Source organism: Kogia breviceps, chromosome 11, assembly GCF_026419965.1.
Source record: "Kogia breviceps isolate mKogBre1 chromosome 11, mKogBre1 haplotype 1, whole genome shotgun sequence".
Lineage (NCBI taxonomy): Eukaryota > Metazoa > Chordata > Mammalia > Artiodactyla > Physeteridae > Kogia > Kogia breviceps.
Window position 1 is genome coordinate 10,436,193 of NC_081320.1, and position 16,701 is coordinate 10,452,893.

A 16,701-nucleotide genomic window follows, 5' to 3' on the forward strand; every position below is an offset into this window, starting at 1 on the left:
ATTTACATTTAAGGTAATTATGGATATGTATGTTCCTATTACCATTTTCTTACTTTTTTGGGGTTTGTTATTGGAGGTCTTTTCCTTCTCTTGTGTTTCCTGCCTAGAGAAGTTCCTTTAGCATTTGTTGTAAAGCTGGTTTGGTGGTGCTGAATTCTCTTGGCTTTTGCTTGTCTGTAAAGTTTTTAATTTTTCTGTGAAATCTCAATGAGATCCTTGTTGGGTAGAGTAATCTTGCTTGTAGGTTTTGCCCCTTCATCACTTTAAGTATGTCCTGCCACTCCCTTCTGGCTTGCAGAGCTTCTGCTGAAAGATCAGCTGTTAACCTTATGGGGATTCCCTTGTGTGTAATTTGCTCTTTTTCCCTTGCTGCTTTTAATATTTTTTCTTTGTATTTAATTTTTGATAGTTTGATTAATATGTGTCTTGGCATGATTCTCCTTAGATTTATCCTGTGTGGGCCTCTCTGTGCTTCCTGGTCTTGATTAACTATTTCCTTTCCCATATTAGGGAAGTTTTCAACTATAATCTCTTCAAATATTTTCTCAGGCCCTTTCTTTCTCTCCTCTTCCTCTGGGACCCCTATAATTCGAATCTTGGTGCGTTTAATGTTGTCCCAGAGGTCTCTGAGACTGTCCTCAGTTCTTTTCATTCTTTTTTCTTTATTCTGCTCTGCAGTAGTTATTTCCACTATTTTATCTTCCAGGTCACTTATCTGTTCTTCTGCTGCAGTTATTCTGCTATTGATCCCTTCTAGAGAATGTTTAATTTCGTATTTTGTGTTATTCATCACTGTTAGTTTGCTATTTAGTTCTTCTAGGTACTGGTTAAACGTTTGGTTCATTTTCTCCATTCTATTTCCAAGATTTTGGATCATCTTTACTATCATTATTCTGAATTCTTTTTCAGATAGACTGCCTGTTTCTTCTTCATTTGTTAGGTCTGGTGGGTTTTTACCTTGCTCCTTCATCTGCTGTGTGTTTCTCTCTGTTCTCATTTTGCTTAGCTTACTGTTTGGGGGTCTCCTTTTCACAGGCTGCAGGTTCATAGTTCCTGTTGTTTTTGGTGGCTAAGTGGCTAAGGTTGGTTTTGTGGGTTGTGTAGGCTTCCTGGTGGAGGGGACTAGTGCCTGTGTTCTGGTGGATGAGGCTGGATCTTGTCTTTCTGGTAGGCAGGTCCACGTCTGGTGGTGTGTTTTGGGGTGCCTGTGACCTTATTATGATTTTACACAGCCTGTCTGCGAATGGGTGGGGTTGTGTTCCTGTCTTGCTAGTTGTTTGGCATAGGGTGTCCAGCACTGTACCTTGCTGGTTGTTGAGTGGAGCTGGGGCTTTGCGTTGGGATGGAGATCTCTGGGAGATTTTTGCCGTTTTATATTACGTGGAGCTGGGAGGTCTCTGGTGGACCAGTGTCCTGAACTTGGCTCTCCCAGCTCGGAGTCACAGCCTTCATGTCTGGCTGGAGCACCAACAGCCTGTTATCCACACAGCTCAGAACAAAAGGCAGAAAAAAAGAAAGAAGATAAAATAAAATAAAATAAAATAAAAGTTGTTAAAATAAAAAATAATTATTTTAAAAAATTTAAAAAGTAATTAAAAAAAGAAAGAAGGAAAGAAGAGAGCAACCAAACTAAAAAACAAATCCACCAATGATAACAAGTGCTAAAAACTATAGTTAAAAAAAAAAAGGAAAAAAAAATGGACTGACAGAACCGTTGGACAAATGGTCAAAGCAAAACTATACAGACAAAATCACACACAGAAGCATACACATACACACTCACAAAAAGAGAAAAAAGGAAAAAAATATATATGTCATTGCTCCCAAAGCCCGCCTCCTCAGTTTGTGATGATTCATTGTCTGTTCAGGTATTCCACAGATGTAGGGTGCATCAGGTTGATTATGGAGATTTAATCCGCTGCTCCTGAGGCTGCTGGGAGAGATCTCGCTTTCTCTTCTTCGTTCGCACAGCTCCCTGGGTTCAGCTTTGGATTTGGCCCCGCCTCTGCGTGTAGGTCGCCTGAGGGTGTCTGTTCTTCTCTCAGACAGGACGGGGTTAAAGGAGCCGCCGATCGGGAGCTCTGGCACACTCAGGCCAGGGGGGAGGGAGGGGCACGGATCAGGGCGAGCCTGCAGCGGTAGTGGCCAGTGTGAGGTTGCACCAGCCTGAGGCGCGCCATGCGTTCTCCCGGGGAAGTTGTCCCTGGTTCACGGGACCCTGGCAGTGGCGGGCTGCACAGGCTCCCGGGACGGGAGGTGTGGAGAGTGACCTGTGCTCGCACACAGGCTTCTTGGTGGCGGCAGCAGCAGCCTTAACGTTTCATGCCCGTCTCTGGGGTCCACGCTGATAGCCGCGGCTGGCGCCCGTCTCTGGAGCTCCTTTAAGCAGCTCTCTTAATCCCCTCTCCTCGTGCACCAGGAAACAAAGAGGCAAGAAAAAGTCTCTTTCCTCTTTGGCCGCTCCAGACTTCTCCCGGGACTCCCTCCCGGCCAGCCGTGGTGCACTAGCCCCTTCAGGCCGTGTTCATGCCGCCAACCCCAGTTCTGTCCCTGGTATCCGACCGAAGCCCGAGCTTCAGCTCCCAGCCCCCGCCCGCCCCGGCAGGTGAGCAGACAGGCCTCTCGGGCTGGTGAGTGCTGGTCGGCACCGATCCTCTGCGGGAATCTCTCCGCTTTGCCCTCCGCACCCCTGTTGCTGCGCTCTCCTCCGTGGCTCTGAAGCTTCCCCCCTCCACCACCCGCAGTCTCCGCCCATGAAGGGCCTTCCTAGTGTGTGAAAACCTTTCCTCCTTCACAGCTCCCTCCCACTGGTGCAGGTCCCGTCCCTATTCTTTGTCTCTGTTTATTCTCTTTTCTTTTGCCCTACCCAGGTACGTGGGGAGTTTCTTGCCTTTTGGGAGGTCTGAGGTCTTCTGCCAGCGTTCAGTAGGTGTTGTTCCACGTGTAGATGTATTTCTGATGTATTTGTGGGGAGGAAGGTGATCTCCAGTCTTACTCCTCTGCCATCTTGAAGCTCCCGAGAATACACATTCTCTTGAAGTTCACATAGAATATTCATCAAGACAGACGGTGTAGATTTATAATGATTGAAATCATACAAAATATGTTCTTTGATTAGAATGAAATTACATTAAGAATTAATAAAATAAAAATATTTGGGATAATCTTTACATATTAGGACACTGAAGAACACATAATTCATAGGTCAAAGAAGAAATCACAGAGAAATTAGAAAATATTTAGAATAAAATGAAAATGAAACACAACATATCAAAATTTGTGGTAAGCAATTAAAGCAGTGCTCAGAGGAAAATATATACCTTTAAATGCTTACATTAGAAAAGAAGAAAAGGCTAAAGCCAGTGGTGTAAATTTGTATTTTAAGAAGCTAGAAAAAGAGGAACAAGTTAAACACAAAGAAAGTAGAGTGAATAATAAAAATGAGAGCAGAAATCAATGAAATAAATGGTCAAAGAATGGAAAAAGAATAATTAAGCCCCAAACTGTTTTTTTCTTTCAATAAATAAATAAAATTGAAAGATCTTTAGCTAGAATGATCCAGAAAAAGACACAAATTATCAGTATCTAGAATAAAAGAGAAGGCATCACTATAGATCCTACAGACACTGAAAGGATAAATAAAATTCAATATCATTGTTATTATTGTTACTGATGTAATGTCAATGTAATGCCAATACATTTGACAACATATATGAAATTGAAAAATTTCTTGGAAGATACATAGTACCAAAAGTGGCACAGAAAGAAACAGAAAACCTGAATCGCTTTGTCTGGCATTACTCGTGAAATCAACCAAATATGTAAGAAAAGAAAACATACTGATTTTACACAAACTCTTTCAGAAAAGAAAAGGGAAAGGGAATTTTAGGAGCACCCCGACACCAAAACCCAGACAAAGACGTTATGAGAGCAACATCCCTTATTAGCACATGTGCTGGGGGCACTACTGCATCCCTCACAGGTCTCTGATTGTCTTGCAGGTATGCCGGCATCCTTCTGAACGAGGACATCTTCCGAGGTCAGGAGCTTGTTGGCAGTCGCCCGCTGCAGGTGCTGGTGATGGGGCTGAAGGCCTACAGTTCCTGGGAGAACATCGGCTGCCAGCAGGACTGCTGAGAGTGCACCGGAGGCCTGGTGAGCCCCCACGGGACCCCAGTCCTGCAGGGTCTGCGTGGTTACACGTGTGGGGGCTGACTGTGTGGCCAGTGGCCTTTGGAACCAGCTGGAATTCCCTCCTGCCCTTGTGACCCTGGATGCATTATTTAGTTCTGTCACCTGTGCATGTCCACCTTCTTGCATCCTGCGAGGACTGATGTAGACCATGCTAGTAAAATGCTTGGCCCGTGGAGGCTCACAGTAAATGTCATGAAACTTGGTGGTGGTGGTTGTTGAGAGTATAGGAAAGGGCCAGTGGGGGTCAGATGATCAAAGCTCTGCTCCAATGTTTAAATCCCTTGGGGAGAAGGCAGGAATGACCCCAGGGGTTTCTACCCTGGCAAGGAGGCAAATGGGGATATGCCAAGCATTTAGAGAGTGTATAGAGTGTCCCCAGCCCAAGCCTCAGACCATATTGAGCAGTGAGGGGTGTGAGGTATGAGAAACCCCAGTATGAATCCTTGCAGAGCCGAGGGGACTCTGAGGACAGCTGGCATCTGTGCTCTATTCCTCTACAACCCTGAGAGTGGAGGCGTCTGCGGGATGCAGGATGCCAGAGTCTCTGCATCCCTGTGGGAGCCCAGCGCCGGTGAGAAAGGGGACCCAAGAGGGGTCTCTGAGGACAGGATGTGGGGGATGTGTGGTTGTGGACCTGTGACTTGGTGGCATTGCATGGCTGCAGACATCAGCTCTGATGGCATCTGAGGTTCAGCCCCAGATGACAACGCTGTGTGGGTGACCTCCAGGGACCACACCGCCTCATCGTCATGTGGGCCAGAAGCAGGCACTGCAGGAAGATCAGGGAGGAGGAATCCCCTCTGGGGCCTGAATTCCATCTTGAACTGGACTGAATATTTGCCAAACAACAGCAGCTCTGAACCTGAAGGGGAGGCTGAAGAATTTTAGCCTCAGTGAGAAGGGGTCAAGAGCAAGTCAAGGGTGGTTGTAGAGGGTAAAAGGGGAGGATGAGTTTCTGGAGGGTCCGGCACCAGAGCGTCAGAGTCGGGGTCCATGGAGGGGCGAGGAGGGGCTGGGCCTTCACCGCTGGCAGAGCCCAGGGTTTCTCCCACGTGAACGATGCGGATGGGACTGGGAGCCTCCTGTGTCCTTTCATCGGAGAGTCACCGTGGTCCCGTGGTCACTTCTCTCACGGTGGCTGAGTAAGGATGTGCACCCGGTGACGGGGACCTTGGTTAGTCAGATGTGCGTACTGTGTCTGTGATGGTGGGGGACATGCTTGCTTTTCCAGTGGGAATGATGTCGGGGTCTGCCTGGAAAAGAAGGAGAATAGGGAATAAAGTGACAGCTGGCGCTGGGGCGCAGCTGGACCAGGAGTATAGGTCCTCTGAGGCAGCTGGGGGCAATGGCTTATAATGACCTTAAGTGACCTGACACGTGTGAGGCCCCCGCCAAGGGGCTAGTTTCCATCCACCCAGTGGCCCTGCCCGGTCATGCCCTCTTTCGTTGCCAAGCACCGGCCGGCAGTGCAGAAATGACCCCTTCACCCACCATCTTATGGAAAAGAACCTGACCGTGGAGGGCTGCTTTTCCAGGCTGGATGCCAGACCTGTAATCCCACCGGGCACTGCTGCCTCATGAGGCTTTGTTTCCCAGTAGCTCCTCAGCGATGGATGCAGAGGGCCCTGATTTCCATTTCTGTTCCTTCCCTTCTCCTCTCCACCCCCATATCCACCCAACACCTAGCCCAAGGCTGTTTGTAGAGACATAACTATTTGTTGAAAGAAAAGCATGAGCATCTTCTAATTGTTCTAAGTTATATTTACAAACACCGCATCTTCTGCAGGCAGGAGGTCTCCAGGAGTGAAGTGTGAATGTCTGGGAGCTCCCGAGATGGTACTGAAAACCACCTCTTTCATGGCCCATAGGTCTAGGTAGGTCTTGCTTCAAAAAAATGTATTTTGACACACATTTACTGGGTTTGAAGCCGGCAGCCCTGGGTGTGACCACAGGAGAGTTTTTCCCTTCACTATGCCTCATTTTCCCTATATATAAAATGAGGATAAGCTCTCCTTTGTAGTGGTTGTGAGGGTTAAGTTATGCAAGGTGATGAGCATAAAATGCTTCACATGTGAACCCAGGAAGCAGCAGTTGACATCTTTATGGTGTGCTTACCCTGGGGATTTGGAGAAAAAAAAAATACCACATGGTCTGTTTGGCTTGCCATCGTAAAGATGGATACAGAACCCAGACTGGTATGGCAGGTCCTATGCAGCAGCTGGCGGGGAGGACTCGGTGACATCTGGCGGGGGGCGGGGGGCAGTCCCTGAGCAGTGTCATTTTAGCAATTTAGAGGACGAACGAGAGGCTTCGAGATGGGGGTCTGAGGACCTGCTGGATAAAGGGATACCTGCACACAGGTGAAGGTGTGGGAGTGTGTGGCGCATGTAGGGACACTGGGACAGGCATGGGCTGGGTTCAGGGGAAGGTGCAAGGGAGGAACGGCAACTTTATTCAGAAAGCCAGCAGACCGGGAAGATGGTGGACTCGTGTCCCAAAGAACCATCTTACCTGAGTTAGAATTCAGGCTTCTTTTAGCCTGTGGTTAGTTGTTGCAAACTTCTTGGTGTCAGAATCCTCTGTTCTTGCAGCTGTCCTTGTAGGTCAGGTCACGAAGTTCCTGTAAACCTTCCACAAGACAAATGTTATTCTCTGTTCTGCAACTTCTAATCTCTTGTTTGAGTGGGAAAGTGTGATACCTTTAAAGGTCAGAGCCTTGCAAATGGGCTATCCTGTATACTTTTAGGCTGTAAGCAACATTCTTAACTTGTAGCAAAAGCAATAGAATACAAGGGTTAAAGTGAAAGAACAGATCCAATATGGAGTCAGATTTGTTCTTCCCTATTGCAAAAGGGCAGGGACCAAGTCTTTGATCACCACAGCCCTACTTCTGACTATAGTGGGGAATATCAGTAAGCAGCTGTTGACTGACTAAACAGACTGAATGATAGACTGATAGACAGACTGATGTCCATCAGACAGATGGACTGATGGACAGATGGACTGCCCTGTGCCTCCATTTTTCTTTCTTACCCTTAGAAGTTAAGATTAATCCAAAAAACTTGGCCCCTTTGGTCTTTCCTTGCTTTATTATTACTTTTTACCTGGAACATTTTTTTTAAACATCTGACTCTATTGTTAAGTGTTTGGAGACAAAGAACATTTGGCATTGCCTTGAGGCTACTCATATTCAGAAGCAGGGTGCTATTTATCGGGTCTAAAGCCTGTACAGACCCATTCTGACGGCTCATTTGTTGAGTAATTTAGGAAACAGGGACTTGAGAAGAGGGCTGGGATGGAAAATCATTGTACAATTTATCAAGATATGACTACATCTGGCACCTAATTTTTGCCTCTACTTTAAACATACACCCTGTTTACATCCCGTTTCTCTTGCCCGCTAACTTTCATGTTTGTTACTGTTGCCTGAAGTGAGCAATGCCTGTGGAAGGCAGCTTCTTTGCCGAGGAAAGCATATTTGAAATCACATTTCTTGTAGTATTTTCACCAATTACAGAAGTGGTGCATATCCATCGTAGAAATTTTTGAAACTACAAAGACACTAAGAAGAAAGTAAATAAATCCCACAATTATACTTTCCCAGGGTTGACTGCTATCATTTGCACTATATTCGTTCTATGCATTGTGTACGTATGTGTTTAAAATTTTATAACCTCTCCTTTTCATCTATGAGTTGATACGGATACCCCTTCCGATCATTTCTTTGCAGTGAAGTTTTAACGGCTGGTACCATTTATCATGTAGATGCACCATACTTTATTCAACTAATTATTTAGTGTATGTCAGATTTTTTCTTTATTACAAGTGACACTATAGACAACATTTTGTTTGTTTGTTTGTTTTTTCGGTACGCGGGCCTCTCACTGTTGTGGGCTCTCCCGTTGCGGAGCACAGGCTCTGGACGCACAGGCTCAGCGGCCATGGCTCACGGGCCCAGCCGCTCCACGGCATGTGGGATCCTCCCAGACCGGGGCACAAACCCGCGTCCCCTGCATCGGCAGGCAGACTCTCAACCACTGCGCCACCAGGGAAGCCCCTAGACAACGTTTTAGTAGCAAACTTTTTTCCCACATACCTGTGATTGTTTCCTTGAGATCAATTATTTAAATGATATTTGTATTGTCACCAAAGGTTATACTAGTCCCCACTTCTGCCAGGAGTTGAACACAGAATCTTAATAGTTGGCAGGACTACTGGCTTTCAAATTCTTTTGACCGTGACCTATAGAAAGGGGTACACTTTTCAGTACCACCCCGTATTTACAAACACATATACACAGAATCGAAAAGATAAATTTTATGAAACAGTACTCATCTCACTATTGTGATCTAGTGCTCTAGTATTTTCTTTTAATTTTATGTCATTTTAAGAAAAGCTAGTCATGTTGCATTAAGCTGATTTCATGACCTGCTATGCTAGTGGGTCATAGCCTGTAATTTTCACAACGCAGCCTAGACTCACAGATCAAAAAAGGACCTTGCTATATAGAGTTGAGAGCTGCACCTCAGCAAAGTGTGTCCACGGTGATTAAAAAAAAAAAAAAGCTGGGCTTTCAGGGGAATATATTTTCTAGCTCAGTCTGTGGGGTGGCTTCTGCTAAGACCCAAATCTGATAATTCCGTTTTCACCGGAACGCTACTAATTTGGCCCTTTAGGATTTAAGATTATGTATCTGTAAGTGGGAAAGAGATAAAGGCCTTTAACTATCTCCTGAGCACAGACACTAATAGAAAGTGATCAGTTCTTGCTGGCTGCTGCCTCATCTTGGATCTGAGGGGAAAACTCAATGCACAGCAGCCTCCAGCGTTTGGACCAGGCGAGAGTTCACGATCCCAGAGTTGCTGCTCTTAATCTGTTCCATGGAAACTTTTGGATTCTGAGCGTTTTTCTCTTCATAAATCAGTGTTTCCATAGCACTTGGTGGTCGATTTGAATAACATTATCACTCTGTGTCAGGAAGTCATGAGAAAGTCTTAGGTTGGCTGTTTCTACAAGAGCCTTGACAATCACTGCCTTGCCTGAATGTTGCAGAAGTAGCCCTTAGCAGTGAAGTGGATATATACACAGAGTACAAAGAGAAGGGAACTTTGGGATTGAATTATATTTCCGCCTTGGAACTCCTTTGTTTCCCAGCTTAAATTTTTTCTAACTCTCACTACCTTTTCAGCAAAGTCTGTCACGTTTTGTGCATAAAGCCTGGAATCAGTGAGATTTCATGCAAAACAAGAAATGTTTTTCCAAAATCAGATTCTCAGATGAACACTGGTTGGAACTTCCATAATTCATGTTCATGCAGTCACTCCCTTGCCTTAATGACTGCTGGTTAAGAGTCATTGTTAAGGGTTTGTAAGTTCTTTCTACGTGTGGAGCAGTGTACCAGGTACATATTCCCTGTCTTGAGGGCCAGGACATGTGAGGGGTGCACTGCATGCAATTGGGAGGCCCCAAGGTTTCAGTCAGCTGAGCATTAGTGGACTTTTGTTTCTGACAAAGTTGGAGTAAAAGGCAAGCAGATACACCCTCCTGAGTGAAACAACTAAAAAAGTGGACAATATGTATGAACGAAACAGTTGGCGAGATGCTGGACATCAGGCAGTGAGGGACAGTGATCTCTGAGAGAGAGGAAATCAACCAGATGAACCCTACCATCGCCCGTTTACTGCCTTGCAGGTGTTTCCATGCCACGCCTCACGAGGGAAAACCAAGGCAGAGCCCATGGGGCTGAGTCCAGGGAGACCCACACATCTAGAATTCATAGGATAAAGAACCAGACAGAGAACTCAGAGACCTACAGCCAGTCCCCTGCGGTCATTCCATGGACACTGACTATTGCATAAGTGTGAGGAAACCACTCGAGGCTGCGGAAAGAATCTAACCCCAAAGGATTAGAGGGAACAGGGACCTCCCTGGTGGCACAGTGGTTAAGAATCCGCCTGCCGATGCAGGGGGCACGGGTTCAAGCCCTGGTCCGGGAAGATCCCACATGCTGCGGAGCAACTAAGCCCGTGCGCCTCAACTACTGTGCACCGAAACTACTGAGCCCACGAGCCGCATCTGCTGAAGCCTGGGTGCTCTAGAGCCCGTGCTCCACAACAAGAGAAGCCACAGCAATGAGAGGCCTGCACACCGCAAGGAAGAGTAGCCCCCCGCTCACCGCAACTAGAGAAAGTCCACACAGCAACGAAGACCCGGTGCAGCCATAAATAAATAAATAAAATTTATTAAAAAAAAAAAAAAAAAAAAAAAGATTAGAGGGAACAGTACCTGGTGCTTACATGGGGCTGGGAATAGTGCGTTTCCCCACCAGCCAGTCTGGAATACCTTAAGACTCACAAATGAGAAAGAAAGAAATGTTACCTATAGAAGACCAAAGGTAAGGATGATAGATTTCTCATTGGAAGAAATGCAAGCAAGAAAACGATGGAGCAACATTTTTAAAGTACTAAAAAGAAAAGTAATCTAAAGCTCTATACTCAGCAAAATTATGTTTCCAAAAAAAAGAAGGCATAATAATGACATTTTCAGACTTGCAAAAGTTGAGGGGATTTATCACCAACAGGCATTTACTATAAGAAATATTAAAGGAAATTCTTCCTGCAGAAGGAAAATAATATTGGATAGAAGTATGGGTTTGCACAAAGGAATGAAAAGCGCCAGAAATATCAATAGTCACTAAATGTGTCAATATATAAATTTTTTTTAGTATTTAAATCTCTTTAAACAAAAATCATAACAACATAGTGTGAGGTTTATAACTTACGTAAAAGTAAAAATGTATGATAGTAATAACAGCAAGGCCAGAAGGGGAGAAAACGAAGTGTGCTATTGTAAGGTTCTTGTACTGTAAATGAAGTGCTACAGTGTCACCTACCTGGAAGTAGACTGTGATAAGTTGCAGATTTATACTATAAATCCTAAAGCTTCTACTAAAATAATAAAACCGAAACTTGTAACCAGGTAGCCAACCAAAGAGTTAAAATGGAATTATAACAGTACTAAGTTTATCCAAAAGCAGGCAGAAAAAGAGGAAATATGGGAGAATAAAGAGATTGTTCAAATAGAAAACAAACATCCAGATGGGAGATGTAAACCTAACCAAATTAATAAACACTTTAAATGCAAATATCCCAATTAAAAGGCAGAGATGATCAGGATGGAGGTTGGCTGGCAGGTCCAGACCCTTCTTTTCCTCCCAGAACCTCTGAGGTGATTCCCTGCTCTTGCCCTCTGTTGTGGAGCTGAGGGAAGTGCGGCGAGATGTGGCTCAATGACCCCAAACCTCCTTAGTGAGTCAGGGAGGGGCTGGAACGGGAGCTGGCAGGGGCAGCGCGGGTTCCTGGTGCAGCCGTGTACCTTTCCCGTGCTTACACGTGGTCTGGTCTGCGCTGTGGCTTCTAACCTACGCGTGTAAGCGGAGAATCCACCGGCCTGGTTTGGACGTGTTGAAAACCCTTCACCTGCCTGGTGGGAACGCGGAGAACAGACTCTGCCGGCTCGAAGGAGTCACGTGACTCAGTGCCACTGCTTTCCACCTTCTTCCTTTGAGGATCGATGGGGTTTGGACTTCCCTAGTGGCGCAATGGTTAAGAATCTGCCTGCCAATTCAGGAGACACGGGTTCGAGCCCTGGTTCGGGAAGATCCCACGTGCCGCGAGCAGCTAAGCCCGCGTGCCACAGCTCCTGAGACTGCGCTCTGTAGCCCGCGAGCCACAGCTGCAGAGCCCATGTGCCACAACTGCTGAAGCCCGGGCTCCTGGATCCCATGCTCCGCAAACAAGAGAAGCCGTGCAACGAGAACCCCGCGCACCGCAACGAAGAGTAGCCCCTGCTCACCGCAACTAGGGAAAACCCGTGGACAGCAACGAAGACCCAACACAGCCATAAATAAATAAATTTATTTTTTTTAAAAAAAGGATTGACGGGGTCCACCAAATTTTCAGGCTGTTGATATTTAACTGAACTTGCACATGGCCTCTTTTCTCCACATCCAAGCAAACCCAGATTGAATTTCCTACAATCGGCTGAGTGAGGAGTGGGAAAGAGAACCCTGGATTCCATTTCTCATTCATGTGGGACCGTGTCATGGAGAGGGCATTCTGAGTGGTGCGGGGGCACCTCGTCACAGAAGGGGTGGAATCTCAAGGTCAGGACGCTGTGACCTTGGGCCTTACCCCTGGGAGTCTCAGTTTCCTTCTCTCTTAAAGCCTAATGCGTGGTAGGCACTCAGTAAATACTTGACTCTCCTCTTCCTTCTTCCTGGATGTGATTCCAGTGAAGGGTCCCAACTCTCTCCCCTTCTCCCCTCCCCGTCCCCGACCCTGACACATTCGACCTGCCTGGGAGCTGCCTGCTTAGGGCTCTTTGGGGTGCGGCCTTGGACCCTGGAGGCAAGTCAGATTCTCAGCAAATCTGACTCCAAAGCATCAGCGTCTGCAAAGACAGGCCTGGGGCCAGCACAGGCTGCATGGCCCCCACTGTGGGCTGCGCCCCCCAACCCCCGTAGAGCTGCAGCCCCAGCTGCTCACCTTGGCCCTGCACAGCCAAATTCTTCACAGCGACCTTCTACAGTATCCCTTGGGCCTTGAGTGTTACCTGTACCTGGATGGCCTGGGGCTGTGCCGTCCAACACTGAAAGACGCACCCCTGGGCTCACTGGGTCCTCCGAATCAGTCTCCACTGCAGGGCTTTAGGCACCCCCCTCCATCAGGGCCTCTCCGTGGGCGCCTTCTCATCTCTGTCCCCCGGCTGCTCCGTTTCTCCTCCGTGTATCCCCGAATGCCGCATGGGAGAGTAGAACTGGCTGAAGCAGCATAAAGAAAGATGTGGACAAAATTGGAGCAAGATAAAGTTTTAGAAGATATCTCTGACCCAGCACGATGATAAGGTTATCAGCTAACACACGTCGACTGTTCCTTTCATGTTAGGCACGGAGCTGCTGTTTGCTGTCTGGAGATACAATCCAGCTGGACAATGACAGAATCATTATATTTTAAAGATTGCACAAGAGAACACTGAAACAATTACAAGTGTTTATAAATTAAAGAAAAAGCAGTGGTGTGATGCTGAGCCCTGTGTTTATCCAGTAGACTTAGTCCCAAGACTGGATCCTCAGGGAGATGCACCACCACCTCGTTGATCTGGCATCAGCCATTTCTTGGAACACAGCCAAGGCCTGAAACAAGCAAAACAGAACTCCGAGAATCCCAGAGAGATGACACGAAGTCCATGTGCTGAGGCTCAAGCCCTCAGTCTACTCCTGAAGGAGCCTGGCCTGCTAGTTGACTCTTACATGTGGTTCCTGGTTTCCTGGGCTGCTGCAGACTAGGAAGGGTATATGGGCTCCAAATGCAGGCAGCTAAGAGTGCTGGTGAGCAAACAAGAGCCAGAACAACTAGAAAAACGAAACTCAAAAATCCAAGAGCTCAGGGGGCCAGTTCCCAACCCCAGGGAGGACTTGAAGCTCTTGTAGAAGGCAAAGTGGGCTCCGTGCAGGGAGACAGGCAGGCAGGCAGGTACAAGAAGGACAGTCATTCGAGGGCCTCCCTCCATCCTGGATGCTGCAGATTTGCTATTCCCTGGAATACAATATATAGTGTTTGTTTAAAGGCTCAGCTTTTCACAGCAATCCCCTAGACATGTATCTCTCAAAACAGATCAGTAGGTCAGCCTAACGTGGCAGATACCATTTTGCTCCCCATCCAATTTCATAAGGAGACACAGAGCCAAGAAAAATCCTGGCTTGTGCCTGGGCCATGTGTAGCTAGTGGTGCTGCTGGAGGATTCTCTGTCTGAGTGGTCATGGGTCCGGCTGGCTAGGAATGCATATGTGGGCAGGGTAGGGGGAAATTAAGCCATAACACCAAGTAACTGGGTAGCAGAGTAGAAAGGGTTCAGCCCATACTCAGAAAGGATCCAGGGCCTGATCTGGCAAACCTCCTAAGAAGGGATTGGCTGGGGCCCAAGTGTTGACCTCAATAGAAGGGCCGGCTCTGTGGTTACTGTAGCTGCTTAATCAGCCAGACCCTTTGCTCAGCTCCAGCCTGATTTTTTTCTAGGGCACCAACGAGTCTCTGACCAGCTCCCTCCCTTTCCATTTCATAAACCAAAGACCCCTTTCTCTGGACAGACTGAGAGCCTTCAAGAAGAATCCCAATTCTGGAGCTCCAGATTAAGTCCTAGGCTTCTGTTAACCTCTGCTGTCAGTTTCTGATTGTAGTGATTTAGAAAGACAGCACAATAAAAAGCACTTTATGATGATTCGTTATTTCTCAACTTTGAAAGAATCTTGCTCCAAGGTTAGAGGACTTGGCTCTTACTGTTCAAAAAAGGTTTCCATTCCTGACTCCCTGACATTCCTGAGTCCCTGCTAGGGAAAGTGCCAGGACCTGTGTAGATGTGGCCACCTTTAATCCTCCCACAGTCCTATGAGTGGGAATAAACGTCCACATGGGTGGAGGAATTAAGAGCAGAGGTAGATGCTATTTCTCCGGGTCTAGTGAAAGTTGGGGACAGGGGTTCTAATTCAGGTTTTCCAAATCCTAGCCTTTTATTCCTAATTCTGGACCTTGCTTTTTTTCTGGGGGAGGGAGAGGATAACTTTGTTTCTGGCCCCTGGGTCCCATGATAATCAATGTTCTACACTTAACCCTCATTTAACATTATCCACAATTTGTAAACAAGCCTCTTTGTTTTGTTGTTAGCTTCTGGTCACTGGAAAAAAAAAATCATCTCCTAGTGAGAACATCCACATGTCATATTTGTGAGTGTCTTATGTTCATAGGTCTTATCTTGTCAAGCAAATTAGAGTTGGAAGTAGCAGGTAGTAAAACTGACCCTCATCACTGATAAAGAAAAGAGAGATTACTAAAATGACCCAAGGACGATCCATTTTATTGGCAACGTTCCTTTGAAGATCTCAGCCCAAACTTCTTAAGGGCGTAAAGAAGGCAATTATAAATTATATATGCAATGGATAACATCCAGACATATGGTGTGGATAGAGCTGGCATCCATCCCGGGCCAATTTGCCAAATTTTGAATCTACTGTATTCTCATTGTGTCCTCCCTTGAGAGGGTTCATAACTCCTCAGAAGGATTCACTCGATAGCACATCAAGGAAATATGAATGGGGAAAAAAATGAAGCTTCACAAGTTGACTTCTGAATTTGTGATCATCTCAGTTAAGATTCTTTTGGATGCAAGTAAGAGAGACTCATTACAAACTTGCTCAAGTAAGAAAGGAGAAGATATCGTAAGAGAGAGAGAGATGTATTCTGGAATCCAGGTCTCACGAGGACCAGGAACTTGGAAGGAGTCTAGAGTAGAGGCAGCTCTGCTCTTGGTTTCTCCTTCCCTTAGGGGCATAGCCTCAGGCTTTGCTTTTCTGGTGTCTGTCCATTCTGCATGCTCCTCTGCCTATGTGGCTGCCTTTTGGCTGTGGAGTTTCTAGTATATCCATTCTAGCTACTCTCTGAGATGGTGTCTCATAGATGCAGTGCTGAATCGCCGGCTCAGCTGGCGTCGGTGTCCTTCCCAACTCTGACCTTTTTGGTTAGGGAATGGGGTCACAGATCATGAACATGCCTGCTGATGCCCCACGTGTATGGCTGGTAAGACGGTTCTCAGTAGCTGAGCAGATGTCTGTTATAGTACATACGATAGCTTTAAAAATATTTCCTAGCTAATCCTTTCAGGCTGGTGTATAGAAATGGAGTTGAATTTTTGTATATGGATCTTATATCCAGTGACCTTGTTAAACCGTCATAACAATTCTGATAATCTGTTTGTGGTTCTTTTGCATTTCCTATGGTCATAATCATATTCCCTGTGAAAAATGATAGCTTGTTTCTTCCTTTACAATTATTGGCATTCATTTCTTTGTCATATCATTGAGGTGGCCAGAGCTTCCCATGCAAGGCAATGGTTAAAGAAGTGGTTGATAACGGGTACCTATATTTTATTCTTGACTTTAACGGGCATGTGCTTACTTTTGCACCATTAAGGATGTTACTGGTGTGGATATTCTGCTGATATTCTTTATCACAGTAAGGCAGGTATGTTTTAACCTTAGTTTATGAAGAGGCTTTTGTGTGTTTGTGTGTGTACTCGTTTACTTCGTTTGGTTTTAGAATTATGAATGGATCTAAATTGTATGGAATTATTTACATTCCTTTATTTTACTGAGATAATCACACCTTTTCCTCCTTTAGTCTGTTTATGTGGTGAATTTACAGTAACATATTTTCTAATGTTTCATAAATCTTGGGTTTAGGAATAAATACAACTTAGTCATGGTGTGTGTGTGCGTGTGTGTATGCGTGTGTGCATGTGTGTGTGTGTTTAATTCACTGTTGATTCTGTCTGCTGATACTCATTTAGGATTTTTCCATCTGTGATCATGAGAGAGGCTGTCCTGTGTTACTCCTTCCTAGTTCTGCCCTTGTCTGATTTGGATATCAAAGTTACAACACCCCCATTAATTGACTT

At 45.9% G+C, this 16,701-nt stretch overlaps 1 protein-coding gene across 3 annotated transcripts in view; it reads left to right on the forward strand.

Annotated features, from left to right (window-relative positions):
* LOC136792066 (acyl-coenzyme A oxidase-like protein) overlaps nucleotides 1–16,701 on the forward strand; it is a 192,979-nt gene that overhangs the window by 19,377 nt on the left and 156,901 nt on the right. For 2 of the 3 annotated variants that reach the window (XR_010835227.1, XR_010835228.1), the window contains exon 3: nucleotides 4,002–4,155. Coding sequence is in view for 1 of the 3 variants with exons in the window: in XM_067006890.1 (XP_066862991.1) it covers nucleotides 4,002–4,137 (136 nt within the window). In the remaining 2 variants the exon portion in view is untranslated. Of the gene's footprint in view, nucleotides 1–4,001; nucleotides 4,156–5,980; nucleotides 6,055–16,701 lie in introns of those variants that run through there. The other variant, XM_067006890.1, reaches the window with a different exon arrangement.